This window comes from Gossypium arboreum, chromosome 8 (genome assembly GCF_025698485.1).
Source record: "Gossypium arboreum isolate Shixiya-1 chromosome 8, ASM2569848v2, whole genome shotgun sequence".
Taxonomy (NCBI): domain Eukaryota; kingdom Viridiplantae; phylum Streptophyta; class Magnoliopsida; order Malvales; family Malvaceae; genus Gossypium; species Gossypium arboreum.
The window spans coordinates 99349332-99359759 of NC_069077.1; the positions used below are offsets into that span (position 1 = coordinate 99349332).

General features: G+C 34.7%; 1 protein-coding gene across 2 annotated transcripts; it reads right to left on the bottom strand.

The window, feature by feature from the left end:
- Positions 1 to 426: 426 nt before the first annotated feature.
- LOC108464204 (protein S-acyltransferase 24-like) lies at positions 427 to 8167 on the bottom strand. Of its 2 annotated transcripts, none has more exons than XM_017764366.2 (13): positions 7398 to 8167; positions 6991 to 7131; positions 6214 to 6326; positions 5909 to 5988; positions 5605 to 5768; positions 4852 to 4990; positions 4643 to 4742; positions 3873 to 3930; positions 3608 to 3685; positions 3416 to 3514; positions 2736 to 2814; positions 2489 to 2637; positions 427 to 1121 (listed from the first exon to the last, which is right to left on the bottom strand). In XM_017764366.2, exons 1-13 carry the CDS (start codon positions 7695 to 7697, stop codon positions 657 to 659), a joined length of 1965 nt encoding a protein of 654 aa, XP_017619855.1. In that variant the 5' UTR covers positions 7698 to 8167; the 3' UTR covers positions 427 to 656. The 2 variants fall into 2 exon arrangements, with proteins under 2 accessions (XP_017619855.1, XP_017619854.1); XM_017764365.2 differs by having other exon boundaries at positions 3858 to 3930.
- Positions 8168 to 10428: the final 2261 nt, after the last annotated feature.

The window sequence follows — 10428 nt, forward strand, 5'->3', positions numbered from 1 at the left end:
TCACTTCGACCAGCGGTGCCGCCTGCCGCAGTCCTCCACCAATGCCGCTTGAAGAAAAAGCAACCAGTCCTATTGGTGTCGCCTACAAAGCCACCTCCACCCTATTAAAAAAATAATTGCCCCTAAACCTGTATAAAATCCATATTTAACCCCATAAACGTTCAATATCGGCGCCGCCCTAGTATTATTCTCCGCCCTTTAAATATATATATTTTTACTCTTAATAACAGTCAAATGATTGGTGTCAACGATAATAATGGTGCTGCCTATCCACCACCTCAACATATCATTTTCGTAAATAATAATATTCACATATCATATTGGTATTTTCTAATTATTTTTGTAGTATTTAGATAAAAAAATCCCATTATTTTTATATATCGATGGCAATGCAAAGCAGTATCTTTTCCTACCAATTGCCGGCCATTTGGAAAATCTTGCCTTTATTTAATCCCCCAGTCAATTACAAACTTCCCTCTTCAAGCATAACAAATGCTAAAAACAACATACAAATAGGAAAGAAACAAAAATCAATTAATTAAATAATAATTAAAGGAGCAGCCACTCGATAAAAAATAGCTGAGCTCTTAAGAATGTATACTTATAATACAATGCATGTCAGTGTGTACTTGTACTGGATAAATATATGAAGAACATCATGATGTCGCCACTGAACGGCCATTACTACGTCCATGTCCAAGTCCAATTCCCAACCCCAATGGCACGCTCTCATTTTTTGGCTTGCTTGGCTTACTATGGTTACACTGGGAAGAATGAACATGGCCACGACCGTGGCCATGGCTGTGGCCATGGCCATGATGATGTGCATTGGCATCACTAGAATTCACATTTATAGCAATATGGCCATTTCTGTTTGCCGCAGTTTGCAAATCACCATTTTCCAAGTTCAAATCCCTCCCCATTTGTACCATCCCAATTCCTTCAAAATGTGCTAGTTCTTCACTAATTTGCACATCTTCATTGTAGCCATTGATCAGGAAATCTGAGCAGTTCTTACGGCAACCGTGATCATATGGGTTTCTAAATCGCCCAGTAGCACTCCTGAGGTAGCTATAGCGCATCACATTGGCCATTTCATTTGTTGTTATATTGCGGGCTATCTGTAAAAAGAAAAACAAAGATGAGTATTCAACCAAAAAAACAGGTATTCTCTAGTTTTCAAAATCACTCATGTTCCATGAAAATGAGTTATATATACGTCTAGGAACCAAAACAGAAGCACCGTTCCAGGTGGTACAAACAAAATAAATAATTATGCCCCAAAAGAGAAGCTTGTGGTGATGTGAGAACCATAAAAGCATGCATAAAAAGCTGTTCAATGCATGTGTATTGACAAAAGTCCGGATTAAGTCCCAAAAAATGGTGTGCCAAGAAAAATATCACATGAACAAAGATATACCTTGATTGCAGTCGGTTGCTTGAGATTTTACATTGGGTAAAGGAGCCTTAATTGTAACTATCATTTACAGTGATGATATATGGAGAAAGTAAACCATTTTAAACAATACACACAAGTAATGCAAGCAAGGATGCATTCACTCAATCTGATATATGATGAAGCAGCTTAACCTTGCATTTAAGATGTTAGGGATGGCAAAAAAGAAAACCCGAAACCGATGGGTTCCGACCCAACCTGATCCTTTAGGGTCAGATCTTTTCTTTTCTTTTTATTTTTTTTAAATCAGGTTTGAGTCAGGTCGGTTTAATTATAAAAGATAGGTGGAGTCAGGTCAGGATCGGGTTTGAGGTAAACCCACCCTGAGATATTTGCAAAATTACCCCTCCATATATATAAAGTTAGGTTAAATCCCTAAGTTATTGCAGTCTCCAGTTTTGTTCAAGCAGTCTCATCTCCTAATCCTGTGCTGGCTTTAATGTTCTTGACAAAAGCTCAAATTATGAGAAACTAAAATACATATATTACATATGTTTGCAAGCAAGCAAGTTTTGTTGGCAAAATCTGCCGCAATATCAACTCAAAAATTTATGGTAAACTAATATACGTATACTTTTAATATATAAGAGGGTCAACTGGGATTCTGAATTTGGAATGAAATTTTATGAAGCAAGCCGATTGGGATTTGCTTTGGAAATGGTGTTTGCTTAGTTGAGACAAGCTCTAATATAAACTAAATGCTTTGAAGATAAACTGAAATAAAACTTGGGGCAGAATGGGTCGGGTTTTCTATAAAATTTCGGGGTGAGCTACTTTTTTTACGTCGGGGTCACAGCGAGCAAAAATCCAACCTCCCCTGCCCCCTTGCCATCACTAGATGTCACCAGCCCTAATCTAGTTTAGTACGGCAAATTTACCCCCAAAACTCAACGGTGCATAACTAACCAAGAGAGTAAGTGTACTACTGAAGCACAAATTTTCTGTTATCACCCGGGACTCGGGTCAGAACCATAAAAGCTAACTCCAAAAAGAACCGAATACAACTAAATGTCACAAAATCTAAAATCATACCTGAGAAGCCTGTACAACAGTTAAAGCTGCCACACCAAAGAAGAGGAAAAAATCCACAATCAAAAATGTTATAGCACCAATGTGATGAGTAAAAGCATTGTTAATCCATGGAAAAAATGAAGATGGAGCCAGTGGATCTGTAACGATTCCTGTAAATCACAAGAACGCATTTGTAGGACATTCAGGGTGGAAAAAAATTGCTAACTATGGAATGTAGTTTGAACTTGGAATTGATTAAACCACATACTTGTAATAGCTACTGCACCAGTACTCAACATTGCTGAAACTTCTAAAACAAGGAAAAGGAAAAAATCCCATTTATTTCTCTGCATCACAAGATTCATAATTGGTTAATCAACAGATACCATACCTACTCAATCAAATAATTCAAATTTTTTCTTTCCACAAAGGAAATTGGCCATTTAATATAATAACCAACAAGCAATGGCACATAGCCACATTTGTCTATAAGTCCCTACACTCTTCATAAATTTGAAATTAAGCTCCTGTACTTCTAGTTCTAGGAAATTTAGTCCTCTACTTTTCAGATTAACACTATTAAAATTATTTTGTTAAATTCAAATTCATTACATCATTTTCTTAGTTACATTGCTACCAAGTATTTTTTATTTTATTTCAAAAGTCATACCAATTAATTTAACAGAGTTAACAATTTGACTTGAATTTTGAAATCTAAAAAGTAGAGAGATTAAATTCTCGGAAATAGAAGTACAGGGACTAAATTATAAATTTGTGAAGAGTACAGGGACCTATGGCATATTTTAACCTTGTCTATATTTTCAAAAGCAAAGTCATGTACAAAAGCACTGAAGTGCTTTAAGTTGATTGTATAATTGAAGTACAAGCTGATGAAACATTAAAATGATAAGGGGAAAAAAAGTATCTGACTCATCAGTAACAAAGCACCTTGCCAATACAATTTGATACCCAAGGGCAGTGATGGTCAAATTGTTCAACACAACGGTCACAAGTGGAGCAGTGTTTTGCACGAAGGGGCCTGACAATCTGATGTTACAAAATAAAATGGCAAAACAGTCAGAATAAACAAATAATAAAATGAGTCACATACAGGCAATATCAGCTAGATTAGGTGAGCACCTTGCATGTTGCACAAAGCTGAGACCAATTGCCTGCTAGCAAAATAGGATTATTTATTTCAATCTTCAATAAGGGTTCCTGGCAGAAGATACAGGATAGATATGCTGTATGGTGAGAAACTACATCAATCATTTAAAAGGAAATATACATACAGCGATAGAAAGGAACCAAATACATAGGACCGACAACAACAATATTTCAGGAAGACTAAAGATTGACAAATCAAACAAAAACCATTTAGGCTTTATACATTAAAACAACGCACACTGTCTTTCATATTTTGAGGATCAAGGGCATTCATCTTGATATAACCTGGGTCCTTGCTGCAAAGAAATTTAAGAAGGAAATAAATAAGTACTCTTCAAGAAATCTAATTACTGGCAAATAAATGCAAGAGATGTAGAGATCCTGCTTAGAGCACTAGGCATGATATCACTCAGCCTGCTTCTCATATAGAATGGAATACCCAAATTAAACTGGAAACACAAAAAATGAATGATAAAATGTACTTCAATTTTGATAATGTATTATCTTACAGATCATAGGCACTGTCATTGTAAATGTTTGAGAACATGTCAATAGGATCTTTCTGAAGAATAAAATAATAATTTACTACCACTGTAAACCATCCCTTTTCAATCCCTTCAAAAGAAGATTCCCCACCTTCTAACATAAATAAACATGAGGAAACATCAACGATCTATTTGCTAGATAGTTGAAACCATCGCATGAAAAAACAATCAAAAGGTATCAAATATCATATTTCTGTCCTTAAATTGTTTCTGCAAACTGGAAAGGGAACTAAACAAATGTTACAGAGAATCCCCTTATTACATCTCCAGCCATACAATGATTCCAAAAACAATTTTTGACAGCTGCAATACTCTGAAATTTTCCCAAAGGGAAAAAATGAGGCTAACAAACTAATAAACACACAGCTAGGCAGTGTCCAAAACAAATGAAATCGGTGCCACCGAAAAAAAAACTTTCAGAAAAATAATAAGAATAATAATAAATCCACGTCAAAGACTGTACCTGCTACACCTATAAAACATAACCAAACCGGCAGATGCTAGGAAAACACTCATCCATGCCAGAAGGCCAAAACCAGCTGTCAACTTTGGCAGATTTGATGCTGCAACGTATGTCCAAAGCCACAAATAAATTGGTAATAAAGAGACAAGTATAGGTACTTCTTGATGGTATGGCACAATTAACTTTCAAGAAGTGATCAAGAAACACACCCGTTATGACAGATTGAGTATAGGTCACCAGCATTACCAAGATAATAAACAAAAGAACTGGTGCAAGGCTTAATTTAGAAAGGCGTCCAAGACGGCTGTTCCCATCACATCTCTTTTCAAGCAACCTTCTAGCATTTCCCTGCAGAAACGGGTGTATAAGAAATATAAATAGGTGGGGATATAACTCAGCTGAGTTTTTAATTACAACATTACAGCATCTTAACAATTAAAAGAGAATAAAGCTAGGAGACAAAATGCCACTTATGAAAATTTCTACAGCTTCTTAGGAGTCTCTAACAAGACAAGCAAAAATCTATTATACTACCCTAAATATTTCTCATGGTAACATCACAAATCCAGAAAACCTGCTAAACCTATACAAGGAAAGATTTGGGATATCCAACAACAAAAGCCAGTTATTTGAAAGCCCCCTGGTTCAAAGACCTGAATGCAGCCTAAGCATAGGGAAAAGTAGCTTGATTTGCAAAAGAAATTAAAAAACATTTTTAACCTTTTATGTAATGTTTGAATTCAAGTACTTTTTAATTGTATTCTTATCAGTCGTTAACAATCTTAACGCAGGGCAGAAGAGGAAGCAAGAAACATCTTTCATTTAGCCCAAGGCATGCAGTTATAATTAGCAACAAAGGGCTTGAATTGTGTAAGATTGAAGACAAAAACAAATATATATATATATATTAAACTGTTGCCAAAAGAACAATCATTAACCAAGCTAGATGCTATGGAACCTACAAGGAAAAAAGCAACTTGTCTGTGATTTTTTTCAGAAGCAAGCTGTGCAGGTGTAAGGCCAGAATTATCAGTGATCATCAAGTCCTCCTTCTTGCCAGCTTGTACTAAGACAGTGCAAGCTTCTAGATTACCCTTAATAGCTGCCCAATGGAGAGGAGTGCAACCTGATTAAAAGATGAAGCATGGTTAGTCAAGCAAAATTATGCATGCAATTAAATATTTCACAGGTACATATTGTCTATACTAGATTAACAGATGAAATTACATAGAAATGGCACTTTAAACCTAAGGATAAGAAAATTACCCTCTTTGTCCTGACGCCCTCTATCTGCATCTAGAAATAAAAGAAGACGTATGCAATCGGCAAAACCTTTATAAGCGGCCCTAGAATTATGCATATTGCAAGGAAGTTAGAATAAATATAACAGATCTGATTCTTGTAAAACTGCATTATGCAATCAAGCAATTTGTAGGAAAGAAATGAACAAAATAGTTACAATACTTAAGCAGTGCAAAGAAATAAATATAACAGATCTGACTTCACATTATGCAGACATATCTTGGACCATTCAAGTGAATAAAGAGCAAGGTAAATGAACTTCCTCTTACCAGTGCAAAGGACTTCGCCCACTATAATCTGGAATATCAGGGTCAGCATTCCATTTTGAAACAATATGATACAGGAAAGCAGTCTGACCATACTGGGTGGCAACATGTGTTACCTGCATCAAATTACATTAAATAAACGTGCATCCATCTGGAGGTTGGAGTGAAAGCAATAAGTACATGTATAACGTTATCATCCCACAATCAAATTGTAAACAGAAAAAATGAAAGCATAAGTTTGTGCATCAACTTAAGAAGCATAAGCCCACACTTGCGTTATAAACTTCAAGACCAAGAAAAAAAAAAACACAATTACAAGAAAAGGGAAAAGAAAGTGTATCACCAACAGCAGTAAAGAACAGCTGCATAAATTAGAATATGATAGAGACGATACTAAAAGGAGAAATATTAGAGAGGAAATATAAGGGGGATTTAATAGGTTAGCAAGCCAGAGTAAACAAGAATGCATAGCACTTCAACATTTTTTGAGGTCCTAAACTAGGAGAGAAAGGGAACAAATATCATCTGCAGCAACAGTCTTGACTAAAATGCATAGCAAAAATATATATTCTTTAAGCCTCAAAAGATCAATATGATGTAATGAAAACCATATACTGCTGAGTTCTACTGCTCCTAAAACACATATAAATGATGCTTATGCTGGTATAAAACCAACTTCAAGCAGAGAAGAATGTCTAAAACAGCTAGCACTGTTTAGACATTTATTTACATCACTGATCACATTCCCAAATCCATTTGAGAAGAACCATATAATTTCACCTGGTAGCCATAGATGTCAGCAGCATGCACCCGAGCACCCTCTTGGAGTAAAATATCAGCAACTTTTATCGCACCTCGGACTGCACTCCAATGCAAGGCTGTCTGCCCATTGTGATCTGCAGCATGTATATCTCCACCATGCTAGCAAATAAAGAAAACCCAAAAACCAGTCACTTCAACCGAATTTAATCCAATGAAAACTTCAATACCAACATGAAACAGCTCAAAAGCATGGATTCCCAAAAACCATTTCAGTAAACCCATTAAAAGCCTGATCAAGCAAACTTTTTAAAGATACGGAATCCATAAACCCAGTTGACTAATAAATACAATCAACTCCAAACTCTGACAATAAAAGGCAATTCAGAAAATCCATCAAAACAACCATAAAAAGAAGGATAAAAGACCTCGATGATGTACTGAGCAGCAGCTGTTCTATTATTCAAAGCAGCCCATTGGAGGGCATAGTAACCAAGGCCATCAGGCTCGGAAAGAGAGCGACCCTCGTACTCAACCAACCTTTGGAGCTTCTCCAAATCCCCATAAGCAGCAACCGTGTAGACATCATTCCTCAAGCTCTCATCATCAACGAAACCACCAACAACCCCATTGTTCCCTCCCCCATAATATCCATTTCCATTCGCCAGAACGCCATCCAATTGCTTCAAGGGTTGAACGTCTTCAACAACCTCGATCTCTGACGACATCTCTCCAAAAAACCCAATAACCAAAACAGTCCTAAGAAGGAAAAATCGAAATCTCCTTTTCAATTATCTCCGGTTGACTTTGTTTCTGAATATTTTTTTTTAGTTTTCTCTTAAATTGGAAAAAAATGAAAAATGGTGGGGCCGGTTAGGGTTTTTCGAGGAAAGAAGGGAAGGGAAGGGAAGGGAAGGGGAGGAATGTGGTTGCGCTTTGGCGTCCTTTGCGTTTTGACTAAAGAGGCCGAAACCAATCGAAAGCCAAAGCGATTATCCGTAGGAATGAAAGTCAATTTCAGAGAAAAGAGAAGGAAGATCCATTGCCGATTGTTTCTCTTTTCTTTCTAATGTTTGCTCATTGACCCCGTCAACTTTACCTATTTACATCATTCAGCATATCCCTTTCCTTTTGTCAACTTGTATTTATTTCTTATTTTATTCATTTTTCATCAACGCAACTTTGTATTTCTTATTTATATTTATACCCTACTATTTTTAATCCACTTAGCGTTATATTTTTTAAAACCTTTATTTTCATATAAAATATTAAAAAGTTATTTTCTTGAAAATTATTTTTACAGAAAAACCTACCATCCAAATCATCTAACACATGGAGACGGGCTTTGCAAAGTTTTATTACAAGAAGGGATTTATTAAAAATAAATAAAACCTTCTCCAACTTCAATAACAAAATTGTTCTTATAATATTTTAGTTATTTAACTTTTTTAAATCAAATTTTCTTTTATCAAAAGTGGGGTCAATTTTGGTATTGTCTCTAGTCACACCTTCTATTTTAATTTTTCTTATTCTTAGTCGACATTATCATGATTTTTCTCTACACTTTTGTGGATTTTTGTTTTGTCCATTCAACCTTTTTCTGAAAGCAATTGCAGTTTTAGTTTTTAGTTTTTAATTTTCAATCTCTAGTTATTTTCTAGTGTATATATATGAGATTTTATAAGGTAAGGGTACCACCCAATAGATCTATTGGGCACTATTCTCAAAGGGCCTTATCATGATAAAGTATAGTGACAGTGTTTTTAAAATTGGAATCCGAGATGATGATGAAAAGGATAGACTATCTAAGACTTGGCATTTTGTGCATCACTGATGCAGTGGGTCCCTTGGGACTCTTGGCAGTAGTTTCTTGGTTGATTCAAGTTCAACATTAGGTTGGTTTAACCTTGACAAAATTTGCCTACTATGTTCATCCAACCTTGATAAGAATTGCCTACTATGTTTATTTCTCGTTTGTACAAATTTGAAGATGTTTTCCAAATGAGATGCCTACAAGTTTACCAATTTTTTTAGGCATTGAGTATTAAACCAACTTTATGTCGAGTTTTATAATTTTTAATTGACTAGCTTATCAGAGTAATCCTAAATATATGGAGCTGCAAATGTAAGTGCAAGAATTGTAAAAAAAGGGACATGTTCAAGAATCCTTTAGTCTTTGCATGGTTTCAATAATTTTAGTGCCTAAAGTTGGTAGTTTTAGAATGTATGTTGATTGTAGAGTTATTAATAGTGTTACCATTAAATATAAGCATCCAATTCCTAGACTTGACGATATGTTTGATAAATCACATGGTGCATCCATATTAATTAAAATTTATCTCAAAAGGAGTTATCATCAAATTCTAATGAAAGGTGATGATAAATAGAACAAGCATTTTAAAACAAATATAGACTTCATGAGTGGTTGGTAATGCCTTTTGGTTTAACTAATGCACCTAGTGTTTTCATGAGAGTGATGAATCACATTTTGAGACAATATTTAGGAAAATTTGTTGTTGTTTACTTTCATGAAATTTTAATCTATAGTGCATAATTAATGACCATGTTAAGAATGTTAGATTAGTTTTGAATTTTTTTTGTTAGGAACAACTTTTATTCTAACATTAAGAAGCATACTTTTTCATAGACAAGTTGATCTTTCTAAGATTTATATTTAGTGCAAAAGGGATTGAATTTGATAAAGAAAAGGTGAGAATCATTCAAGTATGGTCTACTCCTAAATCAAATTTTGACTATAGACTTGCTAATTTGTATAAACATTTTGTGAAATATTTCTCCACACTTATTGCCCTACAAATCAAAATCGTAAAAAAGAATATAGGATTTAAGTAGGACAACAAACAAGAGAAGGCCTTTTAAAATTTGAAAGATAAGTATTGTGGTGGGCCTATTCTTAAACTTCCATATTTTAATAACACTTCTAAGGTAAAATGCAATGCTTCAATGTTGGTGTTGGAGGCATTTTAATGCAAGAGGGAAGGCCAATTACTCCACCTATGACAAATAGATTTATGCCTTAATAAGATCTTTAAAGGTGTGGTAACACAACTTATTGTTAGAATCCTATTACAAGTCTGAAAAATAAAATTAAAGTAATCAAACATTCATCAAATCATAGTACAAAGGAAGAATAAAACATACATTCAATCGAATTCTTCCAATGATCAGTTTGAACATTTTTATTACCCTAAAACACAAAAATCAGTAGAAGAAATAATACTTTGAATAGGGTAGTTGCCATCCTTTGTAACAACCCTTGTAACAGCCCGTTTTCAATGAAATCGGAACATTGGTTTCAGGACCACAAACCCGAGTTGGAAAGAAAATTTATTTTAATATTATTGCATGGTCTATATTATAATAGGAAAGACATATGAAAATTTCGATAAGAAAATTTTACTGATTTTGTGTTTAATTATAGAAAGGACCAAATTGCAT

Bases quoted from the DNA above. Each gene is read 5' to 3' on its own strand.
- LOC108464204 (XM_017764365.2), bottom strand. From the start codon at position 7,697: ATGTCGTCAGAGATCGAGGTTGTTGAAGACGTTCAACCCTTGAAGCAA. The intron at 3,686-3,857 runs GTATAAAGCCTA...ATCTTCTGCCAG, and splicing joins ACAGTGTGCGTTGTTTTAAT to GAACCCTTATTGAAGATTGA. The intron at 3,515-3,607 runs GTGCTCACCTAA...TTGTAACATCAG, and splicing joins AGCTTTGTGCAACATGCAAG to ATTGTCAGGCCCCTTCGTGC.